General features: G+C 47.2%; 1 protein-coding gene across 1 annotated transcript in view; it reads right to left on the bottom strand.

The window, feature by feature from the left end:
- The window catches only part of LOC123742542 (mastermind-like protein 3), a 247,543-nt gene that overhangs the window by 58,164 nt on the left and 174,614 nt on the right, over positions 1-14,765 (bottom strand). The window contains exon 4 of the mRNA XM_082974052.1: positions 7,099-7,365. Within this exon, the coding sequence (XP_082830178.1) occupies positions 7,099-7,365 (267 nt within the window). The remainder of the gene's footprint in view (positions 1-7,098; positions 7,366-14,765) is intronic.

Raw genomic sequence — 14,765 nt, 5'->3', positions numbered from 1 at the left:
TAACTATAGTCTGTAAAGTTAATAATCCAGTATATATAACTATAGTCTGTAAAGTTAATAATCCAGTATATATAACTATAGTCTGTAAAGTTAATAATCCAGTATATATAACTATAGTCTGTAAGGTTAATTCTAGTAATCAGTATATATAACTATAGTCTGTAAAGTTAATAATCCAGTATATATAACTATAGTCTGTAAGGTTAATTCTAGTAATCAGTATATATAACTATAGTCTGTAAAGTTAATAATCCAGTATATATAACTATAGTCTGTAAAGTTAATTCTAGTAATCAGTATATATAACTATAGTCTGTAAAGTTAATAATCCAGTATACATAACTATAGTCTGTAAAGTTAATTCTAGTAATCAGTATATATAACTATAGTCTGTAAGGTTAATAATCCAGTATATATAACTATAGTCTGTAAAGTTAATAATCCAGTATATATAACTATAGTCTGTAAAGTTAATTCTAGTAATCAGTATATATAACTATAGTCTGTAAGGTTAATAATCCAGTATATATAACTATAGTCTGTAAGGTTAATTCTAGTAATCAGTATATATAACTATAGTCTGTAAAGTTAATAATCCAGTATATATAACTATAGTCAGTAAGGTTAATAATCCAGTATATATAACTATAGTCTGTAAGGTAATTATCCAGTATATATAACTATAGTCAGTAAGGTTAATAATCCAGTATATATAACTATAGTCTAAGGTTAATTCTAGTAATCAGTATATATAACTATAGTCTGTAAAATTAATAATCCAGTATATATAACTATAGTCTGTAAGGTTAATAATCCAGTATATATAACTATAGTCTGTAAGGTTAATTCTAGTAATCAGTATATATAACTATAGTCTGTAAGGTTAATTCTAGTAATCAGTATATATAACTATAGTCTGTAAGGTTAATAATCCAGTATATATAACTATAGTCTGTAAGGTTAATAATCCAGTATATATAACTATAGTCTGTAAGGTTAATAATCCAGTATATATAACTATAGTCTGTAAAGTTAATAATCCAGTATATATATAACTATAGTCTGTAAGGTTAATAATCCAGTATATATAACTATAGTCTGTAAGGTTAATAATCCAGTATATATTACTATAGTCTGTAAGGTTAATAATCCAGTATATATAACTATAGTCTGTAAGGTTAATTCTAGTAATCAGTATATATAACTATAGTCTGTAAGGTTAATTCTAGTAATCAGTATATATAACTATAGTCTGTAAGGTTAATAATCCAGTATATATAACTATAGTCTGTAAAGTTAATAATCCAGTATATATAACTATAGTCTGTAAAGTTAATAATCCAGTATATATAACTATAGTCTGTAAGGTTAATAATCCAGTATATATAACTATAGTCTGTAAGGTTAATTCTAGTAATCAGTATATATAACTATAGTCTGTAAGGTTAATTATCCAGTATATACAACTATAGTCTGTAAGGTTAATAATCAGTATATATAACTATAGTCTGTAAAATTAATAATCCAGTATATGTAACTATAGTCTGTAAGGTTAATAATCAGTATATATAACTATAGTCTGTAAAGTTAATAATCAGTATATATAACTATAGTATGTAAGGTTAATAATCCAGTATATATAACTATAGTCTGTAAAGTTAATAATCCAGTATATATAACTATAGTCTGTAAGGTTAATTCTAGTAATCAGTATATATAACTATAGTCTGTAAGGTTAATAATCTAGTATATATAACTAGTCTGTAAGGTTAATTCTAGTAATCAGTATATATAACTATAGTCTGTAAGGTTAATTCTAGTATATAGCTATAGTCTGTAAGGTTAATAATCCAGTATATATAACTATAGTCTGTAAAGTTAATTCTAGTAATCAGTATATATAACTATAGTCTGTAAGGTTAATAATCCAGTATATATAACTATAGTCAGTAAGGTTAATTCTAGTAATCAGTATATATAACTATAGTCTGTAAGGTTAATTCTAGTATATAGCTATAGTCTGTAAGGTTAATTCTAGTAATCAGTATATATAACTATAGTCTGGAAGGTTAATAATCCAGTATATATACCTATAGTCTGTAAGGTTAATTCTAGTAATCAGTATATATAACTATAGTCAGTAAGGTTAATAATCCAGTATATATAACTATAGTCTGTAAGGTTAATTCTAGTATATAGCTATAGTCTGTAAGGTTAATTCTAGTATATAGCTATAGTCTGTAAGGTTAATTCTAGTATATAGCTATAGTCTGTAAGGTTAATTGTAGTATATAGCTATTGTCTGTAAGGTTAATTCTAGTATATAGCTATAGTCTGTAAGGTTAATTGTAGTATATAGCTATTGTCTGTAAGGTTAATTCTAGTATATAGCTATAGTCTGTAAGGTTAATTCTAGTAATCAGTATATATAACTATAGTCTGTAAGGTTAATTCTAGTATATAGCTATAGTCTGTAAGGTTAATTCTAGTAATCAGTATATATAACTATAGTCTGTAAGGTTAATTCTAGTATATAGCTATAGTCTAAGGTTAATTCTAGTATATAGCTATAGTCTAAGGTTAATTCTAGTATATAACTATAGTCTAAGGTTAATTCTAGTATATAGCTATAGTCTAAGGTTAATTCTAGTATATAACTATAGTCTGTAAGGTTAATTCTAGTATATAACTATAGTCTAAGGTTAATTCTAGTATATAACTATAGTCTAAGGTTAATTCTAGTATATAGCTATAGTCTAAGGTTAATTCTAGTATATAACTATAGTCTAAGGTTAATTCTAGTATATAGCTATAGTCTGTAAGGTTAATTCTAGTATATAACTATAGTCTAAGGTTAATTCTAGTATATAACTATAGTCTAAGGTTAATTCTAGTATATAGCTATAGTCTAAGGTTAATTCTAGTATATAACTATAGTCTAAGGTTAATTCTAGTATATAGCTATAGTCTAAGGTTAATTCTAGTATATAGCTATAGTCTAAGGTTAATTCTAGTATATAGCTATAGTCTAAGGTTAATTCTAGTATATAGCTATAGTCTAAGGTTAATTCTAGTATATAGCTATAGTCTGTAAGGTTAATTCTAGTATATAACTATAGTCTGTAAGGTTAATTCTAGTATATAGCTATAGTCTAAGGTTAATTCTAGTATATAGCTATAGTCTAAGGTTAATTCTAGTATATAGCTATAGTCTAAGGTTAATTCTAGTATATAGCTATAGTCTAAGGTTAATTCTAGTATATAGCTATAGTCTAAGGTTAATTCTAGTATATAGCTATAGTCTAAGGTTAATTCTAGTATATAACTATAGTCTGTAAGGTTAATTCTAAAGGTTAATTCTAGTATATAGCTATAGTCTAAGGTTAATTCTAGTATATAGCTATAGTCTGTAGAGTGTGTAGAATATCTAATATAACGCAGTATGTTCATTTAGAACACAGCAGGTATAGAGAGAACATCAGGAGACAGTAATGTTCCTGGACTGCAGTATGCTTGTTGTGTTGTGCCAATTACAATCTACTTGCTGTGTGTGTGTGTGTGTGTGTGTGTGTGTGTGTGTGTGTGTGTGTGTGTGTGTGTGTGTGTGTGTGTGTGTGTGTGTTTGTGTGTGTGTGTTTGTGTTGACCTACGTAGTTCAGAACAGTTTAACACCAGGTTAACCACAGAGGGGAAAATCAAAGTAGAAGACTAAATTATCACAGCAGGTGTTGTGCGCACACACACACACACACACACACACACACACACACACACACACACACACACACACACACACAATCTGAGGACATCAAAGGAATCCTAAAGCATCGGGAAGGGGTTAGTGTAGAGGGGCGATGTTAGGAAATGTGAGAGCTGATTATAAATGTGTGTGTGTGTGTGTGTGACGGTGTGTGTGTTTGTGACGGTGTGTCTCTGACGGTGTGTGTGTGTGACTGTGTGTCTGTGACGGTGTGTGTGTGACGGTGTGTGTGTGTGTGACGGTGTGTGTGTGACTGTGTGTGTGTGTGTGACGGTGTGTGTGTGACGGTGTGTGTGTGACTGTGTGTGTGTGTGTGACGGTGTGTGTGTGACGGTGTGTGTGTGTGTGTGTGACGGTGTGTGTGTGACTGTGTGTGTGACGGTGTGTGTGTGACTGTGTGTGTGACGGTGTGTGTGTGACTGTGTGTGTGACGGTGTGTGTGTGACTGTGTGTGTGACTGTGTGTGTGACGGTGTGTGTGTGACTGTGTGTGTGACGGTGTGTGTGTGACTGTGTGTGTGACTGTGTGTGTGACGGTGTGTGTGTGACTGTGTGTGTGACGGTGTGTGTGTGACTGTGTGTGTGACGGTGTGTGTGTGACTGTGTGCGTGACTGTGTCTGTTCTGTCCCTTCACCTCCCTCCCTCCTCTCTGTTCTGTCCCTCCTCCCTCCTCCCTGTTCTGTCCCTCCTCCCTCCTCTCTGTTCTGTCCCTCCTCCCTCCCTCCTCTCTGTTCTGTCCCCCCCCACTGTTCTGTCCCCCCTCCCTCCCTCCCTCCCTCCCTCCTCTCTGTTCTGTCCCCCCTCCCTCCCTCCTCCCTCCCTCCTCTCTGTTCTGTCCCTCCTCCCTCCCTCCTCTCTGTTCTGTCCCTCCTCCCTCCCTCCTCTCTGTTCTGTCCCTCCTCCCTCCCTCCTCTCTGTTCTGTCCCCCCCCACTGTTCTGTCCCTCCCTCCCTCCCTCCCTCCCTCCTCTCTGTTCTGTCCCCCCTCCCTCCCTCCTCCCTCCCTCCTCTCTGTTCTGTCCCTCCTCCCTCCCTCCTCCCTCCCTCCTCTCTGTTCTGTCCCTCCTCCCTCCCTCCTCTCTGTTCTGTCCCTCCTCCCTCCCTCCTCTCTGTTCTGTCCTTCCTTCCTCCCTCCCTCCTCTCTGTTCTGTCCTTCCTTCCTCCCTCCCTCCTCTCTGTTCTGTCCCTCCTCCCTCCCTCCTCTCTGTTCTGTCCCTCCTCCCTCCCTCCTCTCTGTTCTGTCCCTCCTCCCTCCCTCCTCTGTTCTGTCCCTCCTCCCTCCCTCCTCTCTGTTCTGTCCCTCCTCCCTCCCTCCTCTCTGCTCTGTCCCTCCTCCCTCCCTCCTCTCTGCTCTGTCCCTCCCTCCTCTCTGCTCTGTCCTTCCTCCCTCCCTCCTCTCTGTTCTGTCCCTCCTCCCTCCCTCCTCTCCGTTCTGTCCCTCCTCCCTCCCTCCTCTCTGTTCTGTCCCTCCTCCCTCCCTCCTCTCTGTTCTGTCCCTCCTCCCTCCTCTCTGTTCTGTCCCTCCTCCCTCCCTCCTCTCTGTTCTGTCCCTCCTCCCTCCCTCCTCTCTGTTCTGTCCCTCCTCCCTCCCTCCTCTCTGTTCTGTCCTTCCTCCCTCCCTCCTCTCTGCTCTGTCCCTCCTCCCTCCCTCCTCTCTGTTCTGTCCTTCCTTCCTCCTCTCTGTTCTGTCCCTCCTCTCTGTTCTGTCCCTCCTCCCTCCCTCCTCTCTGCTCTGTCCCTCCTCCCTCCCTCCTCTCTGTTCTGTCCCTCCTCCCTCCCTCCTCTCTGTTCTGTCCTTCCTTCCTCCCTCCCTCCTCTCTGTTCTGTCCCTCCTCCCTCCCTCCTCTCTGTTCTGTCCCTCCTCCCTCCCTCCTCTCTGCTCTGTCCCTCCTCCCTCCCTTCTCTCTGTTCTGTCCCTCCTCCCTCCCTCCTCTCTGTTCTGTCCCTCCTCCCTCCCTCCTCTCTGTTCTGTCCCTCCTCCCTCCCTCCTCTCTGTTCTGTCCCTCCTCCCTCCCTCCTCTCTGTTCTGTCCCTCCTCCCTCCCTCCTCTCTGTTCTGTCCCTCCTCCCTCCCTCCTCTCTGTTCTGTCCCTCCTCCCTCCCTCCTCTCTGTTCTGTCCCTCCTCCCTCCCTCCTCTCTGTTCTGTCCCTCCTCCCTCCCTCCTCTCTGTTCTGTCCCTCCTCCCTCCCTCCTCTCTGTTCTGTCCCTCCTCTCTCCCTCCTCTCTGCTCTGTCCCTCCTCCCTCCTCTCTGCTCTGTCCCTCCTCCCTCCCTCCTCTCTGTTCTGTCCCTCCTCCCTCCCTCCTCTCTGTTCTGTCCTTCCTCCCTCCCTCCTCTCTGTTCTGTCCCTCCTCCCTCCCTCCTCTCTGTTCTGTCCCTCCTCCCTCCCTCCTCTCTGTTCTGTCCCTCCTCCCTCCCTCCTCTCTGTTCTGTCCTTCCTCCCTCCCTCCTCTCTGTTCTGTCCCTCCTCCCTCCCTCCTCTCTGTTCCTCCTCCCTCCCTCCTCTGTTCTGTCCTTCCTCCCTCCCTCCTCTCTGTTCTGTCCCTCCTCCCTCCTCTCTGTTCTGTCCCTCCTCCCTCCCTCCCTCCCTCCCTCCCTCCCTCCCGCCTCTCTGTTCTGTCCCTCCTCCCTCCTCTCTGTTCTGTCCCTCCTCCCTCCCTCCCTCCCTCCTCTCTGTCCCTCCTCCCTCCCTCCTCTCTGTTCTGTCCCTCCTCCCTCCTCTGTTCTGTCCCTCCTCCCTCCTCTCTGTTCTGTCCCTCCTCCCTCCCTCCCTCCCTCCCTCCTCTCTGTCCCTCCTCCCTCCCTCCTCTCTGTTCTGTCCCTCCTCCCTCCTCTGTTCTGTCCCTCCTCCCTCCTCTCTGCTCTGTCCCTCCTCTCTGTTCTGTCCTCCCTCCCTCCCTCCTCTCTGTTCTGTCCCTCCTCCCTCCTCTCTGTTCTGTCCCTCCTCCCTCCTCTCTGTTCTGTCCCTCCTCCCTCCTCCCTGTTCTGTCCTCCCTCCCTCCCTCCTCTCTGTTCTGTCCCTCCCTCCCTCCTCTCTGTTCTGTCCCTCCTCCCTCCTCTCTGTTCTGTCCCTCCTCCCTCCTCCCTGTTCTGTCCCTCCTCTCTGTTCTGTCCTCCCTCCCTCCTCTCTGTTCTGTCCCTCCTCCCTCCTCTCTGTTCTGTCCCTCCTCCCTCCCTCCTCTCTGTTCTGTCCCTCCTCCCTCCCTCCTCTCTGTTCTGTCCCTCCTCCCTCCCTCCTCTCTGTTCTGTCCTTCCTTCCTCTCTGTTCTGTCCCTCCTCCCTCCTCTCTGTTCTGTCCCTCCTCCCTCCTCTCTGTTCTGTCCCTCCTCCCTCCTCTCACCTGTTCAGCCAGTAATAGCTGTTGTTGCTGCTGTCTCTGTTCTCTCAGTAGCTGTTGTTTCTGTTGTTCCATCATGTGGAGCTGAACTCTCTTCTCCTGCTCCATCACCATCATCTGTTTCATCATGGCCGCCTGCTGCTGGTTGCCCAGGTAACCGGGAGGGGCCCCTGCGCCCTGATTGGGCCCCGTGCCCGAGGCCACACCCCCGGCAGGGTGAGGGGGAGGGACGGCACCGGGCTGCCGAGACATTCCCACCACACCTTGTTCCTAAAGAGAGAGAGAGATCAATCAGCTGACCACGCAATCAATCAAATCAACCAGTAAACGCTTGTGTGGCGCTTTTCACAGAGAATTCAACTGAAGACAGAAGTAACCAGCTACCTTAAAACCTACAATACAATGACAAATTCATTATCCCAGGAACCCCGTGTAAAGGGTTATCCCAGGAACCCCGTGCAAAGGGTTATCCCAGGAACCCCGTGCAAAGGGTTATCCCAGGAACCCCGTGTAAAGGGTTATCCCAGGAACCCCGTGTAAAGGGTTATCCCAGGAACCCCGTGTAAAGGGTTATCCCAGGAACCCCGTGTAAAGGGTTATCCCAGGAACCCCGTGTAAAGGGTTATCCCAGGAACCCCGTGTAAAGGGTTATCCCAGGAACCCCGTGTAAAGGGTTATCCCAGGAACCCCGTGTAAAGGGTTATCCCAGGAACCCCGTGTAAAGGGTTATCCCAGGAACCCCGTGTAACGGGTTATCCCAGGAACCCCGTGTAACGGGTTATCCCAGGAACCCCGTGTAACGGGTTATCCCAGGAACCCCGTGTAAAGGGTTATCCCAGGAACCCCGTGTAAAGGATAATCCCAGGAACCCCGTGCAAAGGGTTATCCCAGGAACCCCGTGCAAAGGGTTATCCCAGGAACCCCGTGCAAAGGGTTATCCCAGGAACCCCGTGCAAAGGGTTATCCCAGGAACCCCGTGCAAAGGGTTATCCCAGGAACCCCGTGTAAAGGGTTATCCCAGGAACCCCGTGTAAAGGGTTATCCCAGGAACCCCGTGTAAAGGGTTATCCCAGGAACCCCGTGTAAAGGGTTATCCCAGGAACCCCGTGTAACGGGTTATCCCAGGAACCCCGTGTAAAGGGTTATCCCAGGAACCCCGTGTAAAGGGTAATCCCAGGAACCCCGTGTAAAGGATAATCCCAGGAACCCCGTGTAAAGGGTTATCCCAGGAACCCCGTGTAAAGGGTTATCCCAGGAACCCCGTGTAAAGGGTTATCCCAGGAACCCCGTGTAAAGGGTTATCCCAGGAACCCCGTGTAAAGGGTTATCCCAGGAACCCCGTGTAAAGGGTTATCCCAGGAACCCCGTGTAAAGGGTTATCCCAGGAACCCCGTGTAAAGGGTTATCCCAGGAACCCCGTGTAAAGGGTTATCCCAGGAACCCCGTGTAAAGGGTAATCCCAGGAACCCCGTGTAAAGGATAATCCCAGGAACCCCGTGTAAAGGGTTATCCCAGGAACCCCGTGTAAAGGGTTATCCCAGGAACCCCGTGTAAAGGGTTATCCCAGGAACCCCGTGTAAAGGGTTATCCCAGGAACCCCGTGTAAAGGGTTATCCCAGGAACCCCGTGTAAAGGGTTATCCCAGGAACCCTGTGTAAAGGGTTATCCCAGGAACCCCGTGTAAAGGGTTATCCCAGGAACCCCGTGTAAAGGGTTATCCCAGGAACCCCGTGTAAAGGGTTATCCCAGGAACCCCGTGTAAAGGGTTATCCCAGGAACCCCGTGTAAAGGGTTATCCCAGGAACCCCGTGTAAAGGGTTATCCCAGGAACCCCGTGTAAAGGGTTATCCCAGGAACCCCGTGTAAAGGGTTATCCCAGGAACCCCGTGTAAAGGGTTATCCCAGGAACCCCGTGTAAAGGGTTATCCCAGGAACCCCGTGTAAAGGGTTATCCCAGGAACCCCGTGTAAAGGGTTATCCCAGGAACCCCGTGTAAAGGGTTATCCCAGGAACCCCGTGTAACGGGTTATCCCAGGAACCCCGTGTAACGGGTTATCCCAGGAACCCCGTGTAAAGGGTTATCCCAGGAACCCCGTGTAAAGGGTTATCCCAGGAACCCCGTGTAACGGGTTATCCCAGGAACCCCGTGTAACGGGTTATCCCAGGAACCCCGTGTAAAGGGTTATCCCAGGAACCCCGTGTAAAGGGTTATCCCAGGAACCCCGTGTAAAGGGTTATCCCAGGAACCCCGTGTAAAGGGTTATCCCAGGAACCCCGTGTAAAGGGTTATCCCAGGGACCCTGTGTAAAGGTGAACAGACACAGCAGGATACACTATTTATACAATAGTATTTGGACACCCCTCCAAATTAGTAGATTGGGCTATTTCAGCCACACCAGTTGCTGACAGGTGTATAAAATTGAGCACACAGCCATGCAATCTCTATAGACAAACATTGGCAGTAGAATGACCTTACTGAAGAGCTCAGTGACTTTCAATGTGGCACCGTCATAGGATGCCACATTTCCAACAAGTCAGTTTGTCCAATTTCTGCCCTGCTGGAGCTGTCCCGTTAACTGTAAGTGCTGTTATTGTGAAGTGGAAACGTCTAGGAGCAACAATGGCTCAACCGTGAAGTGGTAGGCCACACAAGCTCACAGCACGGGTCCACCGAGTGCTGAAGCAAGTAAAAATCATCTGTCCTCAGTTACAACACTCAAGTTCCAAACTGCCTCTGGAAGCAATGTCAGCACAATAACTGTTTGTCGGGAGCTTCACAAAATGTGTTTCCATGGCCGAACAGCCAGATCACCATGCACAATGCCAAGCGTCAGCTGGAGTGGTGTAGCTCATTGGCCTCTGAGCAGTGGAAACACGTTCTCTGGAGTCTGGGTTTGGTGGATACCAGGAGAACGCTACCTGCCACAATGCATAGTGCCAACTATAAAGTTTGGTGGAATAATGGTCTGGGGCTGTTTTTCATGGTTTGGGCCCCTTAGTTCCAGTGAAGGGAAATCTTAATGCTACGGCATACAATGACATTCTAGACGATTCTGTGTCTCCAACTTTGTGGCAACAGTTTGGGGAAGGCCCTTTCCTGTTTCAGCATGGCAATTCCCCAGTGCACAAAGCGAGGTCCATACAGAAATGGTTTGTCGAGATCGGTGTGGAAGAACTTGACTAGCCTGCACAGAGCCCTGACCTCAACCCCATCGAACACCTTTGGAATGAATTGGAACGCTGACTGCGAGCCAGGACTAATCTCCCAACATCAGTGCCCGACCTCACTAATGCTCTTGTGGCTGAATGGAAGCAAGTACCCGCAGCAATGTTTCAACATCTAGTGGAAATCCTTCCCAGAAGAGCAGAGGCCGTTATAGCAGCAAAGGGGGACCAACTCCATATTAATGCCCAGTATTTTGGAATGAGATGTTCAACGAGCAGGTGTCCACTAACTTGTAGTGTATATTCATTCAGACTAAACACCACAGTTTTAAAGATTCTTCCCAGCTAACCCCTTGCTTTCATTCCCTCCCAGCGCAGTATGGGTAGTCCTAGACCACCCCTCATCCCCTCCCAGTGCAGTATGGGTAGTCCTAGCCCACCCTGAGTTCTCTCATCCCCTCCCAGTGCAGTATGGGTAGTCCTAGCCCACCCTGAGTTATCTCATCCCCTCCCAGTGCAGTATGGGTAGTCCTAGACCACCCTGAGTCCTCTCATCCCCTCCCAGTGCAGTATGGGTAGTCCTAGACCACCCTGAGTCCTCTCATCCCCTCCCAGTGCAGTATGGGTAGTCCGAGACCACCCTGAGTCCTCTCATCCCCTCCCAGTGCAGTATGGGTAGTCCTCTGTGCATACATTACCCCCTCATTAGCATATAAAGAGCTACTTCCTCCACTTAGCCGCATGCTAATCTGTAAAAGGATGAAACAGCACTCTGGAACAACCGACCAATTAGACGAGCCCGCTCAGGAATCTATTAAAGGTTGATTCAGTACATTGTTTGGGATAAGAACGTCCATCATTTACCACTGCTTGGTGTCGACAACGGACTACAATGAATGCATGGTGTTCTATTTTGTTCACTGTTGTTTTACGGAAGGTTGGCTACATATTGTCCTAAGTGTCAGTTAGTTTAGTCAGACAGACAGACAGACAGACAGACAGACAGACAGACAGACAGACAGACAGACAGACAGACAGACAGAGAGAGCAGGAGAGCGACAGAGAGAGAGAGCGACAGAGAGAGAGAGCGACAGAAAGAGAGCGACAGAGAGAGAGAGCGACAGAAAGAGAGCGACAGAGAGAGAGCGACAGAGAGAGCGACAGAGCGACAGAAAGAGAGCGACAGAGAGAGAGAGCGACAGAGAGAGCGACAGAGAGAGAGCGACAGAAAGAGAGCGACAGAGCGACAGAGAGAGAGAGAGACAGAGAGTGACAGAGAGAGAGAGCGACAGAGAGAGCGACAGAGCGACAGAGAGCGACAGAGAGAGAGAGCAACAGCGAGAGAGAGCGACAGAGAGCGACAGAGAGAGAGAGCGACAGAGAGCGACAGAGAGAGAGAGCGACAGAGCGACAGAGAGAGAGAGCGACAGAGAGAGAGAGAGAGCAACAGCGAGAGAGAGCGACAGAGAGAGAGAGCGACAGAGCGACAGAGAGAGAGAGCGACAGAGCGAGAGAGCGACAGAGAGAGAGAGAGCGACAGAGAGAGAGAGAATATGGAGGGAGAGATACAAGATGTTAGGAGGAGTGATGGAAACCTAAAAGAGAGAGAGAAAGACAGATAGATAGATGGAGTGATAAAAGAGAGAGAGAAAGACAGAGGGATGGAGTGATAAAAGAGAGAGAGAGAAAGACAGAGAGATGGAGTGATAAAAGAGAGAGAGAAGCGTGGACAGACTCCTCCCAGTAAGCAGACCAGACCAGACTGGTCGATACTCCGAACAGTCTCATCTCCCGCTTGGCACACCACGATGCCAGCCAGTCAGGCCAATAAAACCTGAGTGGAGTGAGTGGCAGGGTGCAGCAGCAGGGTCTGGCCTGCGGGGGTCACTGGTGTTCTGTGTGTGTGTGTGTGTGTGTGTGTGTGTGTGTGTGTGTGTGTGTGTGTGTGTGTGTGTGTGTGTGTGTGTGTGTGTGTGTGACAGGCTCATTGGTCTCCTCTCAGCAGATGGCTCAATCATGACGACTCTGATCTACGATCTCTTCTCCCTCTCCTCTCTCCATAATTCTTCTCCTCCTCTCTCTCTGTGTGTTCCTATCCCTTCCTCTGTTCTCCTCTCTCTCTCTCTCTCTCTCTCTCTGTGTTCCTATCCCTTCCTCTGTTCTCCTCTCTCTCTCTCTCTCTCTCTCTCTGTGTTCCTACCCCTTCCTCTGTTCTCCTCTCTCTCTCTCTCCCTCTCTCTGTGTTCCTACCCCTTCCTCTGTTCTCCTCTCTCTCTCTCTCTCTCTCTGTGTGTGTTCCTACCCCTTCCTCTGTTCTCCTCTCTCTCTCTCTCCCTCTCTCTGTGTTCCTACCCCTTCCTCTGTTCTCCTCTCTCTCTCTCTCTCTCTCTGTGTTCCTACCCCTTCCTCTGTTCTCCTCTCTCTCTCTCTCTCTCTCTCTCTCTCTCTCTCTGTGTGTTCATCTCCCTCTCTCCTCTGACTGGTCGTGTCCTAACAACCTCATGGGAGAGGGTGATGGAGGAAACAGAAGGGAAGAGAGGTGGCGGACAGAGAGAGACAGAGGGGATGAGAAGGCAAAGGGAGAGAGATAGTGGGGAGACAGGAAGGTAAAGAAGGGAGAGAAAAGGAGGGAAGCAAAGGAGGACAGAAAAACAGGTAGCCTGGCAACTGTATCCGTGGCAAGGAGCAGATGGTGCTCGTAGGAGATGCAATGGCCGCTGCGCCTGGTCACCCCCGACAACACCGGGCAGTCCCGCGGGAACCACACACACACACACACACCGTCTCTATCACTCTATCACTCTGTCCCTCTTTACCCTGTCTCACTCTCTCTGTGTCTGTGTCTCACTCTCTCTGTGTCCGTGTCTCACTCTCTCTGTGTCCGTGTCTCTCTCTCTCTGTGTCCGTGTCTCTCTCTCTCTCTCTGTGTCTGTGTCTCTCTCTCTGTCTGTCTCTCTCTGTGTCTGTCTCTCTCTCTGTGTCTGTCTCTCTGTCTCTGTGTCTGTCTCTCTGTCTCTGTGTCTGTCTCTCTGTCTCTGTGTCTGTCTCTCTGTCTCTGTGTCTGTCTCTCTGTCTCTGTGTCTGTCTCTCTGTCTCTGTGTCTGTCTGTCTCTGTGTCTGTCTGTCTCTCTGTCTCTCTGTCTCTGTGTCGGTCTCTCTCTCTCTGGATAAAGTGTTCCTTCTCTCTCTCAGACAGTAGAATTGGGTCAGTAGTATTTGTGGAGACTATAGACAGTCCAGTAGATAGACCATGTATGAATACTACAGTACTCTCATACAGTCAGGCTGGCTACCAGGAATATTAGTACAGCATATAGACCCACTCTGAAGGAGACAGACAATAGACCAATACAGATGAATACGCCTGCAGAGAGGTAGATCATACATTACATGACTTATGAAGAGGGAGGAGAGAGGAGAGAGGAGAGGAGGAGAGAGGAGAGAGGAGGGTTATCTGTTGTTCCAGTGGGTAGGTAGGATGTGTTTTTGTAGGAAGCGGAGGCTATCAGGTTTATTGGGTTAGGAGGTAGGGAGAGCACAGGTGATTACATTATATGTGTGTGTGTGTGTGTGTGTGTGTGTGTGTGTGTGTCAGTGTGACTGTGATGGAGAGAGCATGTGTGTGCATGAGAGAAGACGATTGTGCGGCTGGCTGCATATGAGAGGAACAAAGTGTGTGTGTGGTGTACACCTCTGTGTATGCTCTGCAGCCAAGGTGAAGTCACCTGTCCTGTCCCCATGGTGACCACACTGCAGTAATATTATGGGCTTTGTTCTGCGGTCACACACACACACACACACACACACACACACACACACACACACACAAGCACACTGAGGCCGCACGCGGCACCACACATTACACTACACTCTGAACCTCACACACACAATAAGCCTCTCATAGTGGAGGAGAAACACACCATGTCTAGAGATGTAACACATCTGTCACACACTTCAATAGGAGGAGGAGGAGGAGGAGGAGAGAGAGAGGAGGAGAGGAGGAGGGAGAAAGAGAGAGAGAAGGAGGAGGGAGAAAGAGAGAGGAGGAGGAGGGAGAGGAGGGAGAGAGGAGGAGGGAGAGAGGAGGAGGGGAGGAGGGAGAAAGAGAGAGAGAAGGAGGAGGGAGAAAGAGAGAGAGGAGGAGGAGGGAGAGGAGGAGAGGTGGGAGAGAGGAGGAGAGGAGGAGGGAGAGGAGGAGGAGGAGGGAGAGAGGAGGAGGGAGAAAGAGAGAGAGGAGGAGGAGGAGGAGGGAGAGAGGAGGAGGGAGAAAGAGAGAGAGGAGGAGGAGGGAGAGAGGAGGAGGGAGAAAGAGAGAGAGGAGGAGGAGGGAGAGGAGGAGAGGAGGAAGAGAGAGAGGAGGAGGAGGAGGAGGAGGAGGGAGAGAGGAGGATGGAAGGAGACAGATACATGGAGAGTGAAAAAGAGAGAAAGAGACCAAGAAAATAAAGGAGAGAGAGAGAGAGATATATATATATAGCAGTGATCAGCACATTAAACTGGTGTCC

Source organism: Salmo salar, chromosome 04 (genome assembly GCF_965601325.2).
Source record: "Salmo salar chromosome 04, fSalSal1, whole genome shotgun sequence".
NCBI classification, from domain to species: Eukaryota; Metazoa; Chordata; class Actinopteri; order Salmoniformes; family Salmonidae; genus Salmo; species Salmo salar.
The sequence above is the reverse complement of the archived record's forward strand: the minus strand, read 5'-3'. Positions and strand labels throughout refer to the sequence as shown.